The sequence below is a fragment of the Bubalus kerabau genome, chromosome 5, assembly GCF_029407905.1.
Source record: "Bubalus kerabau isolate K-KA32 ecotype Philippines breed swamp buffalo chromosome 5, PCC_UOA_SB_1v2, whole genome shotgun sequence".
NCBI classification, from domain to species: Eukaryota; Metazoa; Chordata; class Mammalia; order Artiodactyla; family Bovidae; genus Bubalus; species Bubalus kerabau.
The window spans coordinates 75,088,538-75,115,645 of record NC_073628.1 but is presented as its reverse complement, the minus strand read 5'-3'; the positions used below and the strand labels follow the sequence as shown (position 1 = coordinate 75,115,645).

Below are 27,108 nucleotides of genomic sequence, written 5' to 3'. Positions count from 1 at the left end.
TTAGCATTATTTTTTTTTCGGGCTGCATGGCATACAGGATCTTAATTCCCCAACCAGGGATTGAAATTTTGCCCCCCGGCACCCCTCTCCCCCCATAGTGAAAGCAGTGGAAACCCAGAGCCCTAACAACTGGACTGCCAGGCAGTGTGTTTAAGAGTTAGTCACTCAGTCATATCCGACTGTTTGTGACCATTGACTGTAGCCCATCAGGCTCCTCTGTCCATGGAATTCTCCAGACAAGAATATTGGAGAGGGTAACCATTCCCTTCTCCAGACAATCTTAGAATATTCTTGACCCGGGGATTGAACCTAGGTCTCCCACATTGCAGGCAGATTCTTTTCACTTTCGTTAACAGTTTTCATTATAGCTCTTGTCACAGTCCAATGAATCAGGGGTTGCTAATACATAAGCAATTTTTTTCCAGCTGCATGGCATACAGGATCTTAGTTCCCCAATCAGGGATCAAATTCGTGGCCCTTGTAGGGAAAGCAGTCAGAGTTCTAATAACTGGACTGTCAGGAGTGTCTAGCATTAGATCATTGAGTAGGAATTATCATAGCTTGTCATGTAGATGTATACTGTTAGTGTACTTCAAAAATATTTCATATTTACTTTTCTTCCTCCTCCTCCTCACTTCACTAAGGAAATCAGCAGTGGGTAAGGAAAGCAAAGATCTTTGTGGGGTGGGGTTGGGGGAATGGGAGGATCTCATGGCTCAGCATGGAGTATCAGAGCCTGTGTGGGGTACAGTCGGCATCCACACGGAGGGGCAGCCTGGGGTACGATGTCCCATCTGAGTAAGGAGAGTGTTCCCATGGAGAAGAGGCGTGGCTTTAGGGTGTTGAGGAAGGGTGAAAATGGTGTACACATGGAAGGGCACCAGCACAGGGAATCAGAGACCAAGAGTGATGAAAAGGTATCCGAGTTAGCTGGGAACTGGCACTTCAGCACGGAGAGGAAGCCATCACACAGAGTTAAAGGTGGTATCCCTAAAAGAGAAAGTAGTTACGGTGACAGGAGTTTGATTATACACAGAGGGATTATTCAAATAAGTGAATATGTTAAAAATAACAAGCCAGGTTTCTCAGAAAAGGGGGAGAAATACTAGAATGAACTCTGTAGTGCTGGATTTGAAACAGAATTGTTAACATAAACTCATGGATTTCAATAGCCACATGGATGGATTAATGGGTAGATCGATCAATAGCTAGATATCTAGATAAAGTATAGACGTAAACTCTGTGCCAGTGCACGTATACACGTATTTTCTAGCTCTGTCCACGTGACAAGGCCTGAGAACAGCAACGCCCAATGACACAGGCATCTACTAAAAGAAACAAGAGGTCCTTGAAGAAATGAGATAAACCCAGGGTTGGGACAGGAAAAGTAAAAGCTTAGCCTCAACATTTTTTGTGTGTCACAAAGCAGGAGAATATTACCATGAACAGGACACAAAAGGAAGTGGTTCCCGTTAGACAAATCTGGGATAATACTAGCCTAAAGACAGGTAAGGGTAATGGGGTCTAACCCATGGATTAAAATAGGAACACATGTGTCCATAATGATATAAATAAGAAAATAAGTAAATTGAAAGTTAGAAGAGGAACAGAATACATTTATAGCCTCAAAACAATTGCTTTTAAAAAATAGCTATTACCAAAAAAGAAAAAGAACATCACAGTGGAGAAGCCTAGCAGACAAAATCTTAATGACATTATCTAAATGTACTCCATCAGTAACTGGATGAATCAAGATGATACAGTACCTGGTAGATGTACTAAGAAGACTATAGCATCACTTCTGTGATATTTCTGCCATAGGTACATATCCTGAATCTACTGGAGGAAAAATTAGACAAACCTAAACTGAGGGAAATTCCACAAAATAAGTGACCTGTGATCTTCACAGGTGGCAAGGTCATGAAAACTGAAGAAAAACTGAGAAAATATTCTATATTAAAGATAACTGAAGAGACAAAACAAGAATTTTTGCTATAAATAACACTATTGGGTCAATTGGCAAAGCTTGAACGGAGTCTGAAGATTGGATGGTAGAAGCATACAAATGTTAATTTCTTGATTTTGACTGCAATTATATCGAAAATGTACTTATGTGGAAAAAGAATTTGGAAGGCAATGGGCCATCAGATTGCAATCTACCCCGTTTTCAGTCAGTTCAGTTCAATCACTCAGTTGTGTCTGACTCTTTGCGACCCCATGGACTCAGCATACCAGCATACTCCATCGCCAACTCCCAGAGTTTACTCAAACTCATGTCCATTGAGTCGGTGATGCCATACAGCCATCTCATACTCTGTCATCCCCTTCTCCTCCCACCTTCAATCTTTCCAGCATTAGGGTCTTTTCAAATGAATCAGTTCTTCGCATCAGGTGGCCAAAATATTGGAGCTTCAGCTTCAGCATCAGTCCTTCCAATGAATATTCAGGACTTTAGGATGGACTGGTTGGATCTCCTTGCAGTCCAAGGGACTCTCAAAAGTCTTCTCCAACACCACAGTTCAGAAGCATCAATTCTGTGGCACTCAGCTTTCTTTATGGTCCAACTCTCACATCCATACACGACTAGAGGAAAAATCATAGCTTTGACTAGACGGACCTTTGTTGGCAAAGTGATGTCTCTGCTTTTTAATATGCTATCTAGGTTGGTCATAACTTTTCTTCCAAGGAACAAGCGTCTTTTAATTTCATGGCTGCAGTCACCATCTGCAGTGATTTTGGAGCCCCCAAAATAAAGTCTGTCACTGTTTCTACTGTTTCCCCATCTATTTGCCATGAAGCGATGGGACCAGATGCCATGATCTTAGTTTTCTGAATGTTGAGTTTTAAGCCACCTTTTTCACTCTCCTCTTTCACTTTCATTAAGAGGCTCTTTAGTTCTTCTTGGCTTTCTGCCATATTTAGTTTTTGTAAGAAGTCTCTCTCTACCGTATTGTAACTTTAATGTAAGTTTGAGATTGTATACACACACACACACACATAAAAGAAAGGCATCTCAAAAATGTTTTAAATTCTTCAAATACTTTTCATAGTTTAAAATATATTTTTAATATTTAAACTAGACTTAAGAATAAGGAAAATTATCATGTATAAGGAGAACCATCTTATAATGATAAAAATGTTAATTTATCAAGCAGATTTGATAGTTTTAAAGGCATATACAACTAATAATAAAACTTTAAAATACATGAAGTAAAACCTGACAAAAATAAAAGGGGAAATAGACAAATTTAGTTTGGAAATTATAGTGGCGAATTGCAACATGTCTCTCTGAATAATTGATAAGACAGCTGTCAAAACATGAACATTTATCAGCCAACCTAATCTAATTCACTTTTATAGAACACTCTACCCAGTAATATATATTTGGTATATCTTCAAATTCACTATCTTTCATTTGAAACATTTTAGTCTGATATTAAGCTCATTTAGTTACTGCTGGTACCAAGACAAATTTCTGATTTTTTAAAAATTTGTTTTCTAATCTGACACTTTACCAAATTCATCTTATTTACATGACAGTTTTTTAATAGATTATTTTACATCTTCTCAGTTTTATAATTTCATTATCTGTAACCAACTTTTATTCCTTCCCTTTCAATACTTACTCATTTTTTTCTTTTATTACAGTATTGACTACTATTTCCAGAAAAAAAAGTTCCAAATAGTAGAATCAATATGCATTTTTCTCTTGCTTTTGAATGAAATCTATATTGTATTTCATCAATACACAAGATGTTGGCTATTGGTTTTAGAAACATATTGTTTATTACTAAGCACATTTCCTTTTATTTCTCTTTTACAAACATTTTTAAACACTTAAGAACTTTATCTGAGTGATGGTTACACAGATATACACATATGTAAAAGTTATTGAGCAAAACACTTATAGTTTATGTACTTCATTAAATGTATATATCAAAATGTTAAGAATTTTTATAAAGAAAGGACAAATACTCAGAAATAGATACTAAATTTATCAACTACCTTTTTTATACCCACTGAGTACATCATATATCCTTTGATCTACTTTGATGTTGGATCATATGATCCTTTGATCATATATCCTGAGTAGATCATTTTATCCTTTGTCCTCCTGTTGTGACTGCCTATAATATTATGAATTTACTGGGTGTTAATTAATCTGCCAAACAATTATTTAGTCTTCTTAGCTGACATGTCAATAGGTATTATTGTCTCTTTCACAGATGAGAAAACTGATATAAAAAGTGTTTAAGTAAGGTAAAAACATAAATTTAAGAGCTTAAAAATTTAAGTCTAAAGTGACACAGAATTAGGATTTTAACTCTTCCTGCATGCTGACATAAATCCTTCTTGCATACTTGGCAGAAGCCTTCCTAAATGTCACTGGTCAGAACAGAGTATAACTGAACAGAAACAACCAGTAATTAATTAGAATCAGAGGAAGGAACTCATGTCTATCTGATTAAGCTATTATCCATTTAGGTTACTAGGACCAAAATGATTGTCCAAAGAAATGGACACCAAACCAAGTAATCAGCCTAAGAAGGCAGTCAGGAACCTTTGACTATGTTGCAGTTAGAAACAAATTAAGTTCATGGGAAGAGTAGATTCCAGAATCAGGCCAACTTAAAGAACATTATACTTCAGGTTGACACAAGGTAATGAAGTCCACTCTAATCACTGGTCTTGTACCGGAGAGTACTTGCCATATCAGGTGTTTTCCTTTCCTTAAGCTGACCTTAGAAAGGCAGGTTAGGCTTTATGTATTTGATGTACTTACTTCCATGCTGGGACTTGATTTAAAGTCCCCAGACTTCAAGCATGGCTTCCCTGATGGTTCAACAGTAAAGAATCTGCCTGCAATGCAGGAGACATGAGTTCAGTTCCTGGGTTGGGAAGATCCCCTGGAGAAGAAAATGGCAACCCACTCTAGTGTTCTTGCCTGGGAAATTCCATGGACAGAGGAGCCTGGTGAGCTTCAATCCATGGGGCCACAAAAGAGTTGGACACAACTGAGTGACTAAACAACAAGCAATCCAAGTATAACTTTGGACTGAGATAGATCAGACTTCATTAGATCTTTGTTCTTACTGAACAAGTAATTTACACTTTAAAGATTTCATTTTCCTCCATTGTAAAGTAGGAAAAATAACATCACATCATATGATTATTGTGGAAATCAACATAATATTTGTGAAAGTATTTTACAGAGTTCTCAGCACATAGCATATATTCAATCCCATTTATTTCTCTTTTTACTCTCTCCTCTCTAGCCTCATGCACTCCCTATGCCCCATTTAAGAGGGTCAGAGACCTGGAAATTTGACAGTTGACCACCTGGTCACTATAGTGTCTCTACCAAACTTCCAGCCCTCTTCCTGAGCACCTGCTTTCTCTATATTCCCCTACACACACTTTTCCCTATCGCTAAATTAATTAAAATATATTTTGACATCTATTAGGTTAATTTCTGCTTATATATCCTTAGAAAACTATGTACTGGAGTGGGTAGCCATTCCCTTCTCCAGGGGATCTTCCTGACTCAGAGATCAAACCTGGGTCTCCTGCATTGCAGGCAGATTCTTTTACTGTCTGAGTCACTAGGGAAGCCCACATACAGTTCCAAACTATTTCAAATGTTATTTTTTTTATATAAGCAAATTCGACTGAAGTTTTAATAACAAGCAAAAGAAGTCACAAAGAGTTAAACTAATAAATGATGTAATTGGAGAAGGAAAGCAGAAAAAAAAAAAAACAAATAAAAATGCTTTATCCAATTTAAAAATAAGTCCAAGTTTTCTTTATAGACAGAGTGAGATCAAGTCACTCCTCTATCGAAAATCCCCAATGACCTCCTACCTTAATCAGGGTAGAATCCAGTATCTTTACTGTGGCTTAAAAGCTCCAAATGATCTGACCTCCAACACTGTTTTGCAACACATATATGCAGGCTTCTGACAACAGGGGTATAGCAGTTAATGTTACAGCTCCTGAAGGCTGTAATATCTCTTAGATCTCTACCTAGTAGGCCTGCTCATTCACTTTTATTAGGACTCTGTTGAAATATCTCCTGATCAGAGGAGCCTCATCAGCCCACTCTATTTAAAACAGCATATTGAGTTCGCTTCTTGCCTACCTTGCTTTATTCTTTGCTATTATAATCACCCTAAGATAAAATATTATACATAAGTTTATTTATGTTCTGTTTACCTCATGACTTTTTTGCTCACTGCTATATCCTCAATACATGGAACAGTCCTTAGCACATAGTAGGTGCTCTGTCAGTATTTAATTAATCAGTGAATAGTTAATTCATAAACAGTACTGAGAATCTAAGTAGAGTGCGTTAAGTCCTCATAAGAAATGTTCATGTTAAAAAATAAGTTTCTTCTGAATAATGTTAAAATCTAAAATAAAATAAAACATAGCTTATACATGAAAACTCATGACAGAGGACAAGAATTACAAAGTAGCTTAACATAGGGTGATGGCTTTATATCAATATGCATGTATACGTTATAGCTGAATCACTTCGCTGTACACGTGAAACTAACACAACATTGTAAATCAATGATACTCCAACATAAAATGAAAAATTTAATTTAAAAAAAGAAACTAACTTAACCCATCACAAATTTCCTGGATTCTAATTATTTAAAACCTTAAAGTTCTGCTTGCAAAGAGAAATACACAAAACAATATGATTAACTCGTATCCGATTAGGGCGGATCAATATTGATGTTACAAGTTGTATGTTACTGCATTAAATTTCCTTAAAGAAATAATAAAAACAATTTTTAACAACTGCAAGTGGGATTCAAAGGTGTAACATTTTGCACATCCAAAAAAAAACAAAAAAAGAGAGAGCCAATAATGAAGAGAGATGCACTAGAATACATATATAATCTAAATAATATGACATAAAAAAGATACCACGCAGTGGAAACTCAGTGGAATTCAGTGGAAGTGGGACATTTTGAACTCATTCCTTTTAGTATTTGACACATTAAATAAGGATATGGGGGAAATGAACTATGATTAATGAACATATCCCAAACTCTTTTTTTTCCACAAATAGGACAGTATAAATGATCAATAAGTCACAAAGAAATCTCACTAGTTTGGAAGACTAGAAATGAAACTAGGAGGTAATAGTGAAAGTTGAAAAAAAAAAAAAAAAAGCCAATACTTAGATATATAACAACTGGGTATTATCTTCTTGCTGCCCAGTAACATCCTAGACAGGATTTTTAGCCTCTTTGATGAGTAGACCACCAAATATGAACACCCACAAAACATTTCTTGGGGAGCAACTTCCCAGAGGGCTTGGGGGGTCTGATAATGCACATATCTTTCCATACCCGAAGACAATGGCACCCCACTCCAGTACTGTTGCCCGGAAAATCCCATGGATGGAGGAGCCTGGTAGGCTGCAGTCCATGGGGTCGCTAAAAGTCAGACACAACTGAGCAACTTCACTTTCACTTTCCACTTTCATGCATTGGAGAAGGAAATGGCAACCCACTCCAGTGTTCTTGCCTAGAGAATCCCATGGACGGAGAAACCTGGTAGGCTGCAGTCCATGGGGTCGCACAGAGTCCGACAGGACTGAAGCGACTTAGCAGTAGCAGTAGCAGCTTTCTCATTGTATCAGCTACTACCATACTTCTCCCAGGTGGCGCTAGTGGTAAAGAACCAGCCTACCAATGCAGGAAATATAAAAGACACAGTTTGATCCCTGTGTGGGGGAAGATCCCTGGAGGAAGGCATGGCAACCCACTCCAGTATTCTTGCCTGGAGAATCCCATCGACAGAGGAACCTGGTGAGCCACAGTCCATAGGGTCGCACAGAGTCAGACGTGACTGAAGCAACTTAGCAGGCACCATACACCTCACTTTTTGGAGTTCCAAATCTTTCCCCTCTGTTAGGCAGAGAAGCTCATCTCTTCCTCAGTGGACACCCAGGCCCTGGAGGATTTAGGTGCTAATCTAAGCACTTAGTCATAGTTCATTTTTCCCAACAAAGTCGTGTTTTAACTTCAGAGGCAATTTGGTGCCAGCTGTTAAACATGCTTGTCACTGTCTTGTTACCAACAGAGAAGGAAAACATTAAAACAAGCCAAGAAGAATTAAAATGGTTTCTTCCCACTCTGTTGCCTATATAATAATAGATTTGGCCAACCATGTGCTTAGGCCGTTTGGACTTCTGGATCTTGGTGCTTTTTGCCCCTTAATTCATCAAAACCAGTGTGGTGCAAAGAAAATCTTGGCTAGGGTGGTAGTGAAGATCATAGGCCTTAGAGTTGGGCTTTTGGTTTTGAGACTTAGCTGTATGACTTCATACAAATTACTAATCTGGCTGAATCTCATTTTCCTTGCCTTGTATAAAGAAGGAATAAACATACAACTTGTACAGATGTTTATGAACTAAATGATAGGCTCATACACCATTTTTTTTTTTTTTTTTTACAATGTCTCCCTTCTTATGCAAAATGGGGCCTGACAGGAACCTATGTGAGAAATGCAGACATGCTGGCCAAAACTGAGACCCAGAAAATCAGAGTCTGCATTTTACCAAGACCCTCGGGTGATTCTGATGTACACGGTTTGCAAAGAACTGATCTGGTCAATAACACAGGGGAAAAAGAAAACAATTTCTTAAGAAAATTACCTGTTGATTTTTTCATATGTTAACATTTTATATGTGTTTTTCTTCTTTGCTATTCAATACCTTGTTCTTTTTTCTTTTAACTAGGCAAACTTGGGAATTTCAATTGCTTCTTTAAAGACTTTCATTCATATTGAAAATATTAATATTAATAATAAATTCCAGGCCAGAATACTGGAGTGTGTAGCCTTTCCCTTTGCCAAGGGATCTTTCCTACCCAGGGATTGAACCCAGGTCTCCCGCATTGCAGGTGTATTCTTTACCAGCTGAGCCACAAGGGAAGCCCAAGAATGTAGTAGGTGAGATAAATGTTAGAATAAGAACAGCTCAGCAAGATTGTCTTCTTGGCATATTTTCTATTGGTCTGGTATGTCACTATGTTCTACCAATGTCCTTTTCACTTTTTTGGAACTTCTCTTAGCTTAGAAAATGTCCTGAGGCATTGCTTCCAGAAGATCATTGTTCAAATGAACCTTTTGTAGGATGTTTAGGTGTAGAGAGATGGATAGGGCCGCCAGTGTCTTCTTCAGCCCTCTTAACAAATTGGTATTGATTATCCTGTCAGAATAGTTTACATGCTGCCACTCTGGGAAGACAAGTGAGTCATAGAACAGTTGAGTTCAGCGACATTCGTGACATAATGGAGGTAGATGGGGGACACTCCGAGCTCACTCAGCTAAGGAGACAGGGTGAGCCCAATGAGGCCATCAAACTTTCCATAAGAGGACACAGGTTTCATCCCATTGTGGCGTGATGATGTCAAAGGAAAACACTTATCGTACAATTTTATTTCTACTGGAATTTTACTTAAATTATCTCCAGATGATAACCATGGCCCCCTGCATCGGGAATCCCCCTGTATGCTAACACTACTTTCAGAAATTCGTGATTCTGTTTGCAGACTACCAACGAGGAAGAGAAGTAAGGGGTACTCAATTAGGCAATGAATTCACAGGACGTTCCTGCTGAGGAGTAACGGGCTGGGGGTGAAGCCAGGCCTTTTCGCGTTCCCTAATTGATACCCTACCTGTTCCTGTAGTAATATTGCTGTGCTATACTCTTCGACCGGGCTTGCAGCCTGGCTAACGTGGCCATAACCTCCGCTCGCCCGCCGCACCTCTGGAGTCACTCTCGGTCTCCTAGGCAACCGGGCTAAACCATTCCACTGATCCCGGGGATTCAACTTTCGTTGACTTCACATTTTTTTCCTCCAACACTCTTTCAGTACCGAAACACCAGAAATAAAAACTAAGAAACTTTTCTAATTAAAGATTTCAAATTATTGACCCCTCTCCCTTCTATGAGGAAAAAAGAGGAGATTTTCAGAGAAAGAAGCAGTGGAGGTGGGGAGGGGAACTAATGGTTGCTCCCAGCTTCCGTTTTCCGCCTGCTGTCGGCTTCCGGAAGCTCAGCTCAAAATGCTGAACTGCTCCTGGGAAGTCGCTGGTGGTGCGGTAGTTGGAGTCTGTTCTCGGGCCTGAGCCTCGAGGCCAGGCTCTTGGGTGTCGTTAATGTTCGGGGCCGCCGGGCGCCAACCGATCGGAGCTCCAGCCGCCGGGAACAGCTGGTGAGGCTGGCCGCCCTGGGGATGGGCGATCCGGAAAGGGTGTGATGGCCGGGGCCCGCTGGACCTGGAATGGAAGGGGGAGGGAGTTGTGATGGATGATCTGAAGACCTTTAGGCCTTGCTCTCTTTTCGTTCCTGGGATGGACGCAGTTTAAGGAAGGCGTGGAAGTGTGTGCTAAAGATTTGCGAAGGAATACAGTCAATGCTTGCTGATTGCTTGTCTACTACGCCACAATAATGTAGGAGGAAAGCTTTCTGTACGCCCGGAGCAATTCATTTCTTCGTTGACTGTTGACAAGACGAGGATTACAGAAGAATCTATCTTACTATAGGCATTATTTCCTCATTTTCCTTTTTAAATTTGCAAGATTGTACCAGGTGTTTTCGAAGATCAGTTCCCAGAAATCTAGACTTCTGGAAGTTTAGAAGTGGAGGAGACTTTGCCTTCCTACCCCTCTTTTTTTGGAGTAGGCGTAACCTACCAGTTTCTGTCCCTTGAACGTTCCATTCTAGTTCAAATGAGATGTGCATGGGATGTCCCCTGAGAACTTAAAATGTCAGGGTTAAATTTAGGGTTCGACTGCAGTGTTATACCGCTAAACCACTTTAGAATAATAAACTGCTTTGACTTGGCAAAGTTCTTTCACAAATTGCTACGTTTTATCCTTATGAAGGCCCTGTGATAGGAGATTATCACAGGCACAGAATGGTTAAGGGACTTGTTCAGTGTTTCCATGCAGCCTCTAGCCCTAGACCTGGAAGCTGGGTTTTGGATTTCTAGTTGAAAACTCTTTCTACTCCTGTGTTTCTCACAAGACATTTTCCTCCAAGTATACCCAAGACGAACAGTGAAACAAAATTTCCACTGACGTTCTCAAACCATAAAGTTAAACAACAGGTGAAATGCAGCTGAAATGTGTCAGTCCATTTCTAGATTCCGCAACAAATGAGAACCTGAGGGATTCTAGTAGTCAGTGATCTCCAAGAATTTCTTTTGCATCACCTATCATTGAATAAAGAATATCTTGCTTAGAATGCTTTGAATCAGATCAGATCGTTCTGTAGTTCATTTTATAATGAATAGACTTGGTTATGCTTCTTTGAAAAAATTTTTTAGTTGAAATATAGTTAACTTACAGTATTGTATTAGTTTTAGCTGTTCAGCACTGTGATTCATTAATTTTACAGATTGTACTCCTTTAAACATTATTACAAAATAATGGAGATGGGGCAAATTAGGGGTATGAGATTGAGATACAAGCTACTATGTACACAATAGATAAGCAACAAGGATACAGGTTATAGCACAGGGAATTATAATCATTATCTTGGTTATGCTCCTTTTAAATACATTTTCCTGTGAGAAAAATAAGGAGCGCTTTTTTTTTTTTTATGAGCATTTTATTTTAATGGTAATTAGCATAAAATAAAACACATAATTCTTAAGTGTTTAGTATTTTTAGTTTTGGCAGTTGTATATACAGTGTAACCACAACACAAAGCAAGATATAGGATATTTCCATCATCCCAAACACGAGTCCCTCTCCAGATTTTCTTTCTTAATGTTTCACCATTCAGCATCTTTTTAAGAGGGGGAGACAAAATGTGCCCTATAGATTGGTCTGCTCTTGCTGTACTGATACTGGTTTGTAGGATAGATGACAATTTAATGGAAAAATATGACTTTTTAAACTCCTATTCCTCCTTCTATCCAAATCGTGGTCAGGTACCTCTTTTTAAGGGAAGATCCTTTGGAGTAGGAAATGGCAACCCACCCCAGTACTTTTGCCTGGAAAATTCCATGGATAGAGGAGCCTGGGGGGCTATAGTCCCAAGGTGTCACCAAGAGTCAAACATGACTGAACATACACACACACACACACACACACACATCCTTTTTGTAATATAGAGAAACTTCTTTCACTTCTCTATTTTACTTGAGATGGAATACATCCTTTCTTATGGCATCAGAGTATAATATAGTGCCTAGCATGTTATTAGTGTTTTTGAATAAAATTCTTGAATTATCCCTGATTTGACAGGATGAGTGTTCCAGAAATTTGGATCCTGTATTTTCTAGTTTATCTGTGCAACCATCTTGTTATTCAGACTTTCTTAATGGAATTTTCTTTTTTATTCATTCATCAGACATTGACTGTACCCTACATGTGTGTTTTATCCCAATGTCGACATCTCAGTGCCAGTCAGGATGCTACTTAGTTGGTGTAGTTAATTGGTACCAGCTTTTGCACATATATGTCATCTCAGGTATGGGGTTGCCAAGAAGTTTGGGCATTTTTCTACAGTGTTACGGAAAACCAGGACAAACTTTTTGGTCAACCCAATAAATCTTTTGAAATAGGTGCTGCTGTTCTTTGTATTTTAGAGATGGCAAGACAGAAGCAGATATTGTTTAAATATTAATAACTTAGCCAAGCATCATATTTGCAGTATGATTCTAGTATATCTGGGCTTCCCTTGTGGCTCAGCTGGTAAAGAATCCGCCTACATGCAGGAGACCTGGGTTCGATCCCTGGGTTAGGAAGATCCCCTGGAGAAGGGACACTTCCAGTATATCTAAAAAAAAATTCTTAGTTATTCTAGTGTATTGCCTGTGCGTCTGAGTGAGATACCATATCACAAGGAATATATAAACTGGAAAGGATATGCACAGGTTTGTTAACTAGGCCTGATGTAGTTAATTCCCACCTTGACTTCAACCTTTTCTCCAGTGTCTAGGTTAGTTTTTCAATTTTCAGGCACCACGTGGGTAAGTGTAGAGGATTTCTCTCTTAATCTTTTATTAAAAAGTAGAACTGATATTTTATAAGTTAAAAGCCTAAGGAAGAAAAGCTTTATACAGTTAAAAAAATCCTATGATTATTGTGTGTGTCAGGAAATATGTTTTTTGTACAAGTTCTGGTAAGTCTTGATAGTTCATATTTTTATAAAATCTTTATAGCTGGAAGTGTCTCTCTCCCCTTCCTGCCACCTCATACACATTTTTGAAAGTAGGGTCGAAGAGTGAAGTAAGTCAGAAAGAGAAAGACAGATGTTGTATATTAATGCACACATATGGAATCTAGAAAGATGGTACTGTAGATGAATGTATTTGCAGGGCAGCAGTGGAGACGCAGACATAGAGAACAGACTGGACACAGCGGGGAAGGAGAGGGTGGGATGAACTGAGAGAACAGCATGGAAAATACATTACCGTATATAAAGTAGAGAGCTAGGGGGAAGTTGCTGTGTGACACAGGGAGATCAACCCAGTGCTCTGTGATAGCCTAGAGGGGTGGGATGGAAAGGGAGATGGGAGTGTTTAGGAGGGAGGGGACATATACCTGTTGCTGATTCATGTTGTTTTATAGCCGAAATCACAATATCGTAAAGCAATTATCCTCCAATTAAAAAAAAAAAAAGAAAGTAGGGTCTATCTGTTTCGGTACTTAAAATGTTAACCTGCCTTTTCAAAATTGATTTATTTAATAAATAAATCACATTTAGAATTTGACATGCTGTTACTTTTTACTTTATTCGTAATTTTTATTTAAAAGTCAACTTTTGAGGTTTTTGGAAAGATTTTAAAGTTTGAACTCACAGATTTTTTAAGTTAATTATTGATAATGGAACTATCAAATCATTATTGATGTATCAAGCTGTAGTATCTATTTGTTTCACATTATGTGTCTTTGCTTTAAAAATAGCCATTACAAATAAACTATATTGATTCTGGACCTTTTCTGCTATAATTTCATTTCTATTTGGTATTTTTATTTTCTTTAGGTCTGGAAAAGTGCATAGTGAAAACTTTAGTTCTGGAAAACTACTTTTCAATAACTGCTTTTTTTTTAATCTGACCATTTGTTTTAGAGTCAGTTTTATACTCTTAGGTTTATCTGAATCAGTTTTCCATTTCAATTTGAAATCTGAATTGTCCAAATTTTCAGTGAAGTCATATTTTTCCTTGTTATTTGCTCATTCATTTAGTCCTTGATTGATTTGTTCACCTAGTTGTTGTTGAGTTGCTCAGTCTTGTCTGACAATTTGCAACTGCATGGACCGTAGCTTGCCAGACCCCTCTGTCCATGTGATTTCCTAGGCAAGAATTCTGGAGTGGGTTGCCATTTCCTCCTCCAGGGGATCTTCCCAACCCAGGGATCAAACCCAGGTCTCCTGCATAGGCAGGCGGATTCTTTACTTAGACTTTTTTGAAAACATCTGTCAAGCATTATTTTAGGTACTTGTAATTAATATTCAGTGGTCTTCATTCTCATTCCTATTCTAGGAATTCAGAATATGTTATATATTCAAAAGTATTGAGCAGTTACCATGTCTAACCAATGCATGAGACTCATTTCCCAAATATTAGAAGGTTGCATAAATATGTTTATTATATGCTATGAATATTATTAATATATTATGAATTTTTTTTTAGACTTTAAATTATTTTGTTTTAGACTTTGACTTTCTTTCACTTAGGCAGTTTTTTATTCAATGGTTTACATCTCAAAAGTGAATACAGTGTAAGGAAAAAAGTTTGAGTAACTCCTGGTCATTAAATGAAGAAAAAGAATCAAAAGAATGATCTTCAAATTTAAATAATGAAGGAGCAGTCTTATTAAATCACTGTTTGGAAAGTTGAGTTAGAAAATCACTATGTGAAAATAGAATTCGATTTCTTTTTTCTGAAGCCTTCCATGTATGATTGGTTTTTTGTCTTGTTGGCAGTAGGGTAAGGAGGAAGGCAAGGTTTCTGAGGGTTCCCCTGTGACAGAAATGACAAAGTAGCAGCTGCCGGCAATGCCTCCAGTTGAGAGCAAGTCAGTAGAACTTCTGCTCCCATCATGGGAAATGAGTTTTTCTGTTTGATGGCAAATCTTGTGACTCTTTACTTAGAAGGATGATATCCTGTCTTTTCTTTTTTCTTTTCTTGTATCTGTATATTATTAGGATAGGAATAGGTCAAACACAGCATTACCTTTTTTTTTTTTTTTACTAAGAGTTTTTTTTTTTTTTTTTAATCAAAAATCTTTAAGGAAGTGCATGGATTTCTTGAAATTCCACGCAAGATTTTTTTCAAGTGCCTATTATCTTCCCTCTCTCCATCATTCAGAGAGGTTCAAGAATTCAGAAAGGTTGACGGTCGTAGCTTTTATTATGATATACTCAGTGTTCATAGTATAGTTTGTACCTTTAAAGAACAATGATTTGATTTTTTCCAGTAACAGTTTCCTCTTGTGTGTAGAGGTTGTTAGAAGATGAAATAACTGCTCTCACACTAAGTACTCATTCTTATCCTCCAAGAATCCTTACAAGGTACTCATTATACCCATTTTTATGATGAGGAAACAGAATCAAAAGATATGTAATTTGTCCTGCTGCTGCTGCTGCTGCTAAGTCGCTTCAGTCATGTCCGACTCTGTGCGACCCCACTGACGGCAGCCCATCAGGCTCCCCCGACCCTGGGGTTCTCCAGGCAAGAACACTGGGGTGGGTTGCCATTTCCTTCTCCAATGCATGAAAGTGAAAAGTGAAAGTGAAGATGCTCAGTCGTGTCTGACTCTTCGCAACCCCATGGACTGCAGCCCACCAGGCTCCTCCATCCATGGGATTTTCCAGGCAAGAGCATTTGTCCAAGGTCCTATAACTGATGAATGTAGTATAATTTAGCTTCCAAATTCTTGCTTTGTGTGTTAAAGCTCATGTTCTTTACAGTTTCCTCCCAGACTTTTTCTCCCTCTAGAGATTTCTATTCCATGTTTATTGTCCAGTGTCAATATAACATTATAATTAATTATTTGCATGTTTTAGAATAAGGTAGTTTCCTGCCACCCCATGCTACTCTTTTAAAAGAGAGAAAAGGTTACTTATGATTAATGGTTTTATACAGATAGGTCATGGAGAAGGAAATGGCAGCCCACTCCAATGTTCTTGCATGGAAAATTCCATGGACAGAGGAACCTAGTGGGCTACAGTCCATGGGTTCGCAAGTGTCGGACACAACTTAGCAACTAAACCACCACCACCACCACATATAGGTCAAGGAATTTCTAAGTTAGTCCAAGTGTTACCATTTGATGTTAGAATTACTCATAATTTCTTGTCCTAAAATACATAAATAGAGAAAATTGAAGATATATCTCTTAATAGATTACTAGACTAAGACTTATTTTAACAAATAATATTACCTTTAAGAAAGGAAATCTATAAATCCCTATAAGCAGCAGAAATCTTCGTCAAACTTTAGATAATTCTTAGGAATCCTATTTTGTTAAATCAATTATAACATTTAGCCCTTGGTATATGGACTTCCCAGGTGTCTCAGTGGTAAAGAATCTGCCAAGCAGTAGATGCAAGTTCAATCCCTGGGTTGGGAAGATCCCCTGGAGAAAGGTATGGCTACCCACTCCAGTCCAGTATTCTTGCCTGGAAAATCCAATGGACAGAGAAGCCTGGCGGGATACAGTCCATGGGGTTGCACAGAGTTGCACACGACTGGGCGACTGACACATTCACTTGTGTTTTTTTTTCCATGCTATAGTTTTCTCTTCTGGGAATAGTAGTTATTGCTTAATACAAGCTTCAAAAAAGTATTAGCCATTGACAAAATAGTTAGCTGTTGGTTATTGAGGGGCATTTGTTTTCTGGGCTTTCTTGGTCTTCAACTCCTGCTGTGCTTTCCTCTACATTATTGAGGCCCTTTGAGGCCCTTTGCCCATTTGTCAGCTTGTCAGTTCTTCAAGGGCATAGGAGAGGTAATTGAGAACTAGGGCAGCTTCCTCACTTTTCTACCTTGAACCAAAAACATGCGTAAAAACCCTAAAACTGAGTTGCAAGGTTTTCTACATTATCTGATTTTCCTCACTCCAGATCAGTGATTCCCAAACTTCATGGCACCAAAGACTGGTTTTGTAGAAGACAGTTTTTCCATGAACTTGGGGAGAGAGGCCTAGGGGGGATTGTTTTGGAATGATTCAAGCACATCACATTTATTATGTTCTTTATTTCTAATTTCATGCTGCCACTGATCTGACTGGAGGTACCGCTCCATGCCCAGAGGTCGAGGACCTTTGCTCTAGAGCATATGTTTTTTTAGGAAGGCCTTTTTCTGAATTACTTAGAACTTGGTGTTAAAGGAAACCAGCAACAGCAACTGACTCATTTAGTGGATATTTAATGTTGCCTGGAGGTGGACAAACGAATAAACAAACTTGACCTTTGGCCAAATAGTCTTGTGTAAAACGGGCGTATCAGATTCTGGATTGATTATACGTTTTAGATTGCTCAGCATAATCTAATATGACCTGAAAAAACAAAATGCTTATCAAGTCATTTCCTCTGATAAAGTCCAACTTTATATAAATAATGGGGCTGTAATTTTATTCTGTTCACTTGGACTAGCTTAAGAAAATGATGAGTGAGCTGTTCTCTTAGACATTATACTCAGTGCAAACTAAGCCCAAAAGATTTCATTTCCAGTGGGTCCCAAATGAAGAGGAATTGTTTTGTAAATGTGAATACAAAACTTTCAAGTTAGCTAAGTGGTGATTCACTGGATTTTACTATAATTCAGCCTTTAAAACTATGGATGCTTAATAAACAGATTTTTGTGCTGGAAAGTTCCATATTTCCAGTGTTCACCTCCATTAGGAAAGGACTTATTTAAGAAAATATATTTAGGATAGCATGTTTCAGGGCAGTGGTCTTTAATAACTGCCAAGGCAAAGGGAATAAAGGAGCTACTGATGATGTGATGGTCTCTCATAATGACTTGATTTCTGTGAAGCTTGTTGATGCCAGTTTTACCTGAGAGATGTGAGTGAAGCAGCTTGACCAACTGTAATAGAACTGGCTCATTTACAGATATTTTGGTTGAGATTGACTTGCAAGACTGGTGAGTTGAAACGAAAGGGGAAAAGGTGATTTGAACACTGAATGTCACTTAAATTTGTTTTTTCCATTTATTTATAAGTTGTTGTTCTTTTTTATTTTTTTTCCTGAAAAGCTTTTTAAAGTAGTTTTAAAGTTGATTGGTGTTTGAACCACATGATGGAATATGTTAGATTCTTCTCATTAAAATATTTTTTAATTTCTCCTGAGAAAATCAATATAAGATCAGATAAGACTGGCACAATTTTAATAATGCTTTAAAGAAAGTTTGCTTTCATTTTTAGTAATACTGTTGGTTATATTTTGTTAAATTACATTAGAGCAGTACTAATGAATTAATTTAAATGAAATTAGTTGAATACTATCAAAATTTTACTGGATTAAGTCTCGTGTGCTAATCTTTTTCTAATGTTAGGACCATTACATTTTCTCTGCCAAAGTAAAGCACTGAATTGTCACTTCCAAAATAACCTGCATTTTTAGTTGGAGGTTATATTCATGCATTGAGTTAGTTAATTTCATGTTACTATGTAGAACCAGTCTTTCACCCATGATAAGGAAACAATTTCTTTAAAAAGTAAATTCCTCCAGAATCAGGTGATACTGAGTCTTCTTTTAGACAAAGAATCTTTATTGTATTATATGTTACACTGGCTTGTTGTTTGATGTTTAGTCTCTTCGTGGTGTCTGACTCCCTGCAACGCCATGGACTGCAGCACACCAGGCTTCCCTGTCTTTCACCGTCTCCCAGAGCTTGCTCAAACTCAGGTTCATTGAGTCAGTGGTGCCAACGGACCTCTCTTTAAGAATTTTCCACAGTTTGTTGTGATACACACAGTCAAGGGCTTTGGCTTAGTCAGTAAAGAAGAAGTAGATGTTTTTCTGGAATTCTGTTGCCAGCCAGATGTTCAAGCTGGATTTAGAAAAGGCAGAGGAACCAGAGATCAAATTGCCAGCATCTGTTGGACCATAGAAAAAGCAAGAGAATTCCAGAAAAACATCTGCACTGGCTTACAGTGAGTTATTTTAAAGATGCAGTATTGTTTTCAAAGATAATAATTCTCAGACAACATTTCTTCCAAAGAAGTAATGTTAAAGGAAAAGAACAAAATACTCTTTGCAATAAAGGGAAAACAAAAAAGCAGTTATAAAAACGTATAGGTATTGGAAAAAAGATCCGTTTAGCTTATCAGCGTAGTTGGAATTTTAGCCCTTGTATTGACTTACTACTCTTTCTCTGTGATGCATATTTCTCTTCATCAAGTTCAGTGTTCTGAAACCCCAGTACTATACAGAACCTTTTTAAAGGAAAAAAGAAAAAAGTGTTAGTGCCTGGAAAATTCCATGGACAGAGGAGCCTGGTGGGCTGCCGTCTATGGGGTCACACAGAGTCAGACACGACTGAAGTGACATAGCAGCAGCAGCAGTAGCAGCCTTGCAGAGTTCATTTAATTGTGTGTCACAATTATTGTTATTATTATTATTGTTATTCTGTCACTGAGTCAAGTCTGACTCTTTGTGAGCCAATGAACTGCAGCACACCAGGCTTCCGTGTCATCCTCTACCTCCTGGAGTTTGCTCGAATTCATGTCCATTGAGTCGGTGATGCTATCTAACTATCTCATCCTTTGCCACCCTCTTTTCCTTTTGCCTTCAATCTTTGTCAGCATCAGAGTCTTTTCCAATGAGTTGGCTCTTTGCATCAGGTGGCCAAATATTTATTTGAATCACCATGTTTTTGAAAACTGTGTGTCTTTATAGACTTTTTGTTTTCTCATTCAGAATGTCAAAGGCGATAGATATGGAAAATACAAACCCACATTAACTGGAAGACAATGTCCTGTTATTTAATTGCTCACAGAATGCATTTTACTGAGGCATCATTGGTTCTTTGAATTCAACTCACTCTCCCCACCCTAATGCGCTAATTTAAGTCTGTCATCCCCTTTTTGTGTTCAGGAGAATATAATGCTTAACTGTGAGTCATCAGCTTTATATAGATACATAGATAAATATATATATATATAGATAAATATATATAGATAAATCTGTCCCTATAATAAATAGCATCTCCTGCTACTAAATCAGTCATAAACAAAAATGCAAACTGTATGCTGGAATTATGGAGGTATTCTTGGGTGTAGTTAGGGGAGCATTCAGGCTCTGGAACCAGATTGTCATAGTTTGAATCCTGCTTTTCCCACTTCCTACATGTGTCACTTCGGGCCAGCTGCCTTAAATCTCTGTCTCTGAGTATTTCATCTCCCACCTTCTAGGGTTATTATGTGAGAATGAAATGAGGTCCAGTAAGTTGCCTACATATGAACAAGTTTGTTTCTGAGAGTGCGTTCATAAGTCAAACAGACTTAGCTTAGGTACCCAACTGACCCGATCGGCTGTATGGTACTGTACTGTGATAGATTTCCAGTGCTTTTCACACAAATAATACACAAAAAATAAAGAAGACATTTTTAAATCTTACAGTACAGTACCTTGAAAAGTGCAGTAGTACCAGCTACATCACCGCTACTTTTACACTTGCTTCTGAACATCCTGTGCTTAAAACAAAGATACTATAAAATGCCATACAGTAATGTACACAAAAGCACAACTACTTGTAAAGGATGCACGCACATGACAACGTATGCCAGACATGTGAACTAACTCATGTGATTAGCCAGCCACGTGAACACACGTTTGCATCTTTGAAAGTTTGCAACTTGAAGGTTCATATGTAGGAGACATACTGTAATGCATATGAAACACTTAGAAATGGGTCTGGCACATAATGAATACTCAAGTTTTGGAAACCTTATATGTACCTCATATTGTAAGTGTTAAATCCAGTTGAATCACCTGTGTGTTCATTTTCAAGTTATTATTAAAAGGAAAAGACCAAGTTGAAAGTTGTTAAAGGGATCTTGTGAGGGCCTGAAATTATGGACTATGAAGACTATGTGTATAGACCATAGATCAACACACTATCTGGCCACCACTTGTTTTTATAAATAAAATTTTATTAGCACACAGCTATACCCGTTCATTTCTGTATTCCTGATGATTGTTTTGGGCTTACCATGGAAAAAGTTGAGAAGTTGTGATGGAAACCTAATGGCCTGCAGAGCTAAAATATTTTCTACTGGGTCCTTTATGAAAATGTGTCTTGCTCTTCTTGTTGTTCAGTTGCTAAGTCGTTTACAACTCTTCGCGACCCTGTGAACTACAGCACGCCAGGCTTCCCTGTCCACTGTCTTCTAGAGTTTGCTCAAATTCAAGTCCATTGAGTCAGTGATGCTATCTAACCATCTCATCTTTTGCTGCCCTCTTCACCTTTTGCCTTCAGTCTTTCCCAGCATCAGGGTCTTTTCTAACAAGTCGGTTCTTCACATCAGGTGGCCAAAGTATTGGAGCTTCAGCTTCAGCATCAGTCCTTCCAATGAATATTCAGGACTGATTGCCTTTAGGATTGACGGGTTGGATCTCCTTACTGTCCAAAGGACTCTCAAGAATTTTCTCCAACACCACAATTCAAAGCATCAATTCTTCAGTGTTCAGTTTTCTTGATAGTCCAACTCTCACATCCATATATGATTACTGGGAAAACATAGGTTTGACTACATAGACCTTTGTTGGCAAGGTGATGTCTCTTGCTTTTTAATATGGTGTCTAGATTTGTCATAGCTTTCCTTCCAAGGAGCAAGCATCTTTTAATTTCATGGCTGCAGTCACCATACACAGTGATTTTGGAGCCCAAGAAAATAAAATCTGTCACTGCTTCTACTTTTTCCCTTTATATTCACCATGAAGTTCTGGGACTGGATGCCATGATCTTAGTATTTTGAATGTTGAGTTTTAAGGCAAGTTTTTCACTCTCTTCTTTCACCTTCATCAAGAGACTCCTTGGTTCCTCTTCACTTTCTGCCGTTAGAGTGCTAGCATCCACATATCTGAGGTTGCTGATATTTGTCCCGCAAAGCGGAAAGTGGAAAATAAGCCACCCCTGCTATGGACTCCAGAAAGTCTACAAACCTCTGTAATGGAGAATATTTTGATCCTAGGTGCTTCTAGAACTCAGTTTAAGAAATAATTGTTAATGATCTTCATAAGAAAGGTGCATATTTTATTTACCTCTAGTGTTTCAAAGATAAAATCATGTATCTGCGTCCTGTATCTTACCAACATACTTAGAATCTTTGAGAGTTGGGTTTGTAAAGAACTGATGTAATTTACAAGGGTTCCTAAAGAATACTGATGTTTATCCTTGCTGACTAGTGGATGATTTTCTCACATAGTTCAGTGTTTTGGTCTCTGTTTTTTTAAGCCCTAAGCAACTGCTTCAGATTGATTGTAAACAAATCATGGGCCATAAGAGACCAGTGGGGCTCCAGGTTAAACATGAACATAGTTTCTACTTCACTGGGTTGTGAGATTAGCCCAGGGCTTCCCTAGTAGCTCAGCTGGTAAAGAATCTGCCTGTAATGCAGGAGACCTGGGTTCAATCCCTGGGTTGGGAATATCTCCTGGAGAAGGGAACATCTATCCACTCCAGTATTCTAGTCTGGAGAATTCCATGGACTGTATAGTCCGTGGGGTCGCAAAATGCCAGACATGACTAAGCAACTTTCACTTCACTGCAAATATATGTCCTATGTTTGGTTAAATTTTCTTTTCACATGTATTACAAATCTTGAATGTACCTGCCTGCCTGCCTGTCTGTCTGCCTTGCATATCATGGCAGTGCCTGAGTAGAGCATGTGGTGAGTAGAGGATTGTATGTTTCCTTGTTTCCTTAGAAATTGGGGGGGGTGTGTGTGTGTGTGTGTGTGTGGTTGGGGCAGCAGGGGATCGAGAAAGTTCTCTCTACTCCTACATCTGCTCTAGAAAAACTGGCTCTAGGAAAAGGACAGCTGTAGACTAAAGTATGGAGGTTTAACTAGTATGGACTAAAGTATGGGGAAATAACTTTTCCATAATTGGACAGTAAAAACATAGAATTACTGAGGTCTTTCATTGTGGATATTATGCTTACTCTATCTTGAAGTAATTCCTATGTTTAATAAAATAACTTGTACAAGAAAAAGCTTAAAAATGAGTCAGAATATTTGGAACTGTTTTTTCTTGAATAGAAAAACTAAGTAGCATTTAAATATTTCTTTATAATAGCTATTAATTCTAGTCAGATTTAGTGTGAATTGTGGTTAACTCTGACTATTTAATTTTTTTTTTTTTCTCTCCTTAAAAAAAATGTAGGCATTTCAGTCGAACCATGGAAGAACTGGTTCATGATCTTGTCTCAGCCTTGGAGGAGAGCTCCGAGCAAGCTCGAGGCGGATTTGCTGAAACGGGAGACCATTCTCGAAGTATCTCTTGCCCTCTGAAACGCCAGGCCAGGAAGCGGAGGGGGAGAAAACGGAGGTCGTATAATGTGCATCACCCATGGGAGACCGGTCACTGCTTAAGTGAAGGCTCCGATTCTAGTTTAGAAGAACCAAGCAAGGATTATAGAGAGAACCACAATAATAATAAAAAGGATCACAGTGACTCTGACGACCAAATGTTAGTGGCAAAGCGCAGGCCGTCATCCAACTTAAATAATAATGTTCGAGGGAAAAGACCCCTCTGGCATGAGTCTGATTTTGCCGTGGACAGCCTTGGAAACAGGACTCTGCGCAGGAGGCGGAAGGTCAAGCGCATGGCCGTGGACCTCCCGCAGGAGAACCCCAACAAGCGGACAATGACACAGCCCCTGGAAGGCTGCAGAGATCAGGACATGGACAATGACAACAGAGCTTACCAATATCAAGAGTTTTCCAAGAACAAAGTCAAAAAAAGGAAATTGAAAATAGTTAGACAGGGACCAAAAATCCAAGATGAAGGAGTAGTTTTAGAAAGTGAGGAAATAAGCCAGACCAATAAGGACAAAATGGAATATGAAGAGCAAAAAGTCTCAGATGAACTCATGAGTGAAAGGTGACTTTTCTATTCTCTAAATATAAAAAATATGTCTCCAGTGTTTGTGGTTGATTGTGTTTTAGATTTTAATTGATTCTATTTGAAAGTGATTATAAGTTTTAATAACAGTAGTGATACTACTGTTTAACCACAGTTGTTTACTTAAAATTTATGATGTTTCACACAAAGCAAAATTGCTTGTTTGATTTATACAAAGTCTTTTGATTGTGTCCTAATGACTTAATTTTCAGCTACAAAGAGAAAAGGAAGTGGATTTTCAATGGGAAAGAATGCTTTTGAATAACAACGCATTTATAACTCTTAGCATTGCATTTAAAATTATGTTTTTGTGTAATTATAGAGCTTTAGCTGTTGGTGCTTTTTAGTGTCATGATCCATTGGTGTATTCTAATTTCTGAGAACCAAACCTTGATACCACTTCACAGTGTGTGACTAGATATTTTAAGAAGTCTGTAGATTGCTAGGAATTCTGATCACTTATGAACTGTAAAACCCAATATATAATCCAGAAACTCCTGACCTTGTTTTTACACAAATGGGAGAAGGAGCGATCTTTTGGCAATTAGTCTAATCAGTCCATTCTAGAAAGCAGGTCTATCACAATGAAGAGTTGTTAAGGACTGTTTTGACACCTTCAAAAGGTAAGTGATCACTTTTCTTCTACACAGAACTAATGTTACCTATAGGAATGAGAAAACAGTGACCCTGTTCATCCTTTTAAGTGTATCCTTAAAATCAAATGCAAAACTATGATCAAGAAAAAATATTCTTTAAAAATGGTCTGGAAAGAGTATTTGATTTTTAGTTGGTAAGATTGGCATCATTTTAATAATGTGGAGTGTGAGCTATGGATCTCTATATATATATTTATATATAATTTTTTTCTCTCTTGTAAATGTGGTTACAGATATGAGTAGGACCTAGTATAAGTTTGTAGCATGTACCTTTTATTAGAGGTGGTTTTCTATTTATGTAATTTTTCTAAAGAACTAAAAATTACTTAAAATGTTTTAGGAAGATTGTGAAAACTTTACCTTACCTGCATTTCTTCCAAAAAAGTTGTCATTTTCTACTGGAATGAGAATTATTTGTATGCTAGTATTGGACCATTATGGCTGAGGACCATCCAGCTTGACTTGAAAGTAATTATCTTGCTCAGTTGCTGGGAAAGAGGATGTGTGGCATTTGAGGTAAATCCTCAATTCTGGATTATTCCCAGGTTACCTGCTTTCTAGATTGATTGTGGAAGCCCCTCCTTTTATCGATGTCTGCCTTTTATTGACAGTATGGCCCTGGACGAGAAATGAGATGAAACTCTTTTATTTCTTTTCATTGTAAAGAGTGAGTATTAGGTTGTAATCAGGCTACCCAGCAGTCATCACTCTACGAGTTTCAAAAAAGGATGTTTTCACTCCTGAATAAATTATTTTTTTTTCCTTGTATTTTAGACTTACTCATACAACTATTTCTTATGGTCACTTAAGAATTAGGTATATATTCCTTCTGTGGGAAGATTTATAGATAAGAATGGAAAGCTTTTCTCTGTGTGTGTGATTTAGGGCTTCCCTGGTGGCTCAGATGGTAAAGAATCTGCCTGCAGTGCCGGAGACTTGGGTTTGATCTCGGTCAGAAAGATCCCCTGGAGAAGGAAATGGGCAATCTACTCCAGTATTCTTGCCTGGGAAATCTCATAAACAGAGGACCCTGGTAGGCTACAGTCCTTGGGGTCACAAATGACTTAACACACATTTGAATAACTACTGTGTACTGTTCACTCATCCCAAGACAAACCTGATTCTCTCCTGCCTCATAATCTGGGATAGCCACACAAGCATTTGGTGATAACGAAACATGCTAAGCAAAAGGTACTGGTGATTGGGAGCCTTGTTCAGATATTGGAGGGTTTAAGGCAGATCATCCCAGGTAGACAGAATAGCTCATCCAGAGGCGTGGGCTGTGAGGCAAGTGTAATGTATGTGAGCGAGTATATGTAGTTCCTTATTACTGCAATATGAAGTGGGAACAGAGGCTATAGCAATAAGTTGCTTTAGAGGCCTGTGAGCTCTGGTAGTTTGAATTTCATTATATAAGTAATGAAAAATCAGTGAGGAATTTTTAGCATAATTAGATTTACATTTGATCAAGATCCCTGATCTTGGCCACAGTGTCTTCTTTGGTTTTGGCTGACCTTCAGACCATCCTTAAGAGGATGGTGATGTGCTCAGTCACTCAGTCGTGTCTGACTCTGCGAACCCATGGAATTAGCCCACCAGGCTCCTCTGTCCATGGGATTCTCCAGGCAAGAATACTGGAGTGGGTTGCCATGCCCTTCTCCATGGGATCTTCCCAACCCAGGGATCAAACCCAGGTCTCCCACATTGCGGGCAGATTCTTTACCATCTGAGCTACCAGGGAAAACCATGGTGATGACAGTAGAGGAATAAAAACCATGGGAGCAATTTTAAGAATTGGAATCAGTGAAGGTTGGCTGACTGTACTTTGGGGCAGATAAATGAGAAAGAGAACTCTCAGATGATGCCCAGATTATCAAGAAGAGAAAATATAGGCAATGAGCAGACTGGGAGAGGATTTTAGAGTTGGTGTACATGTATTAAATCAATAAGCATTCATAAGTCTGTTCTCTAAATACTGTGCTATAAAAGTCATACTAAAAAAAAAGTGGGAAGAGGTAGCTTTGGAAATGAGCCATAATGACTATCAGCTGTTGAAAGTGAAAAATGCCTTCTACAGGGGTTCTTTTTCTGATTTGTTAAGCACACTAACAGCCACATGATGTGAGCACTACTAAATATCAGTTAGATGAGATGTAAATAAGAAAGTGTGTTGTTGAGAACACAGGGAAAAACATCTCAAAGCAGGACAAGGATCGTTAAGGACTAATTGCTGGTCTTAGGGAATTCCGATTTTCTTATATGTTTAAGAAGAGCTCCAGGCAAAGAAAAAAGAGACAGGGATACTGCTTGGAGAAAGAACATAAGGATCAG

General features: G+C 38.2%; 2 protein-coding genes across 3 annotated transcripts in view; one reads left to right on the top strand and one right to left on the bottom strand.

Annotated features, from left to right (window-relative positions):
* Positions 1 to 9,766, bottom strand: part of SPATA17 (spermatogenesis associated 17) — a 238,168-nt gene extending 228,402 nt beyond the window's left edge. Inside the window, exon 1 of the mRNA XM_055583760.1 lies at positions 9,699 to 9,766. Coding sequence (XP_055439735.1) covers positions 9,699 to 9,766 — 68 coding nt within the window. The remainder of the gene's footprint in view (positions 1 to 9,698) is intronic.
* The window catches only part of GPATCH2 (G-patch domain containing 2), a 473,250-nt gene that overhangs the window by 269,579 nt on the left and 176,563 nt on the right, over positions 1 to 27,108 (top strand). The window contains exons 2-3 of one of the 2 annotated variants that reach the window (XM_055581908.1): positions 10,114 to 10,238; positions 23,381 to 24,100. In XM_055581908.1, the coding sequence (XP_055437883.1) occupies positions 10,183 to 10,238; positions 23,381 to 24,100 (776 nt within the window). In that variant the 5' untranslated portion in view covers positions 10,114 to 10,182. Of the gene's footprint in view, positions 1 to 10,081; positions 10,239 to 23,380; positions 24,101 to 27,108 lie in introns of both variants that reach the window. The other variant, XM_055581907.1, reaches the window with a different exon arrangement.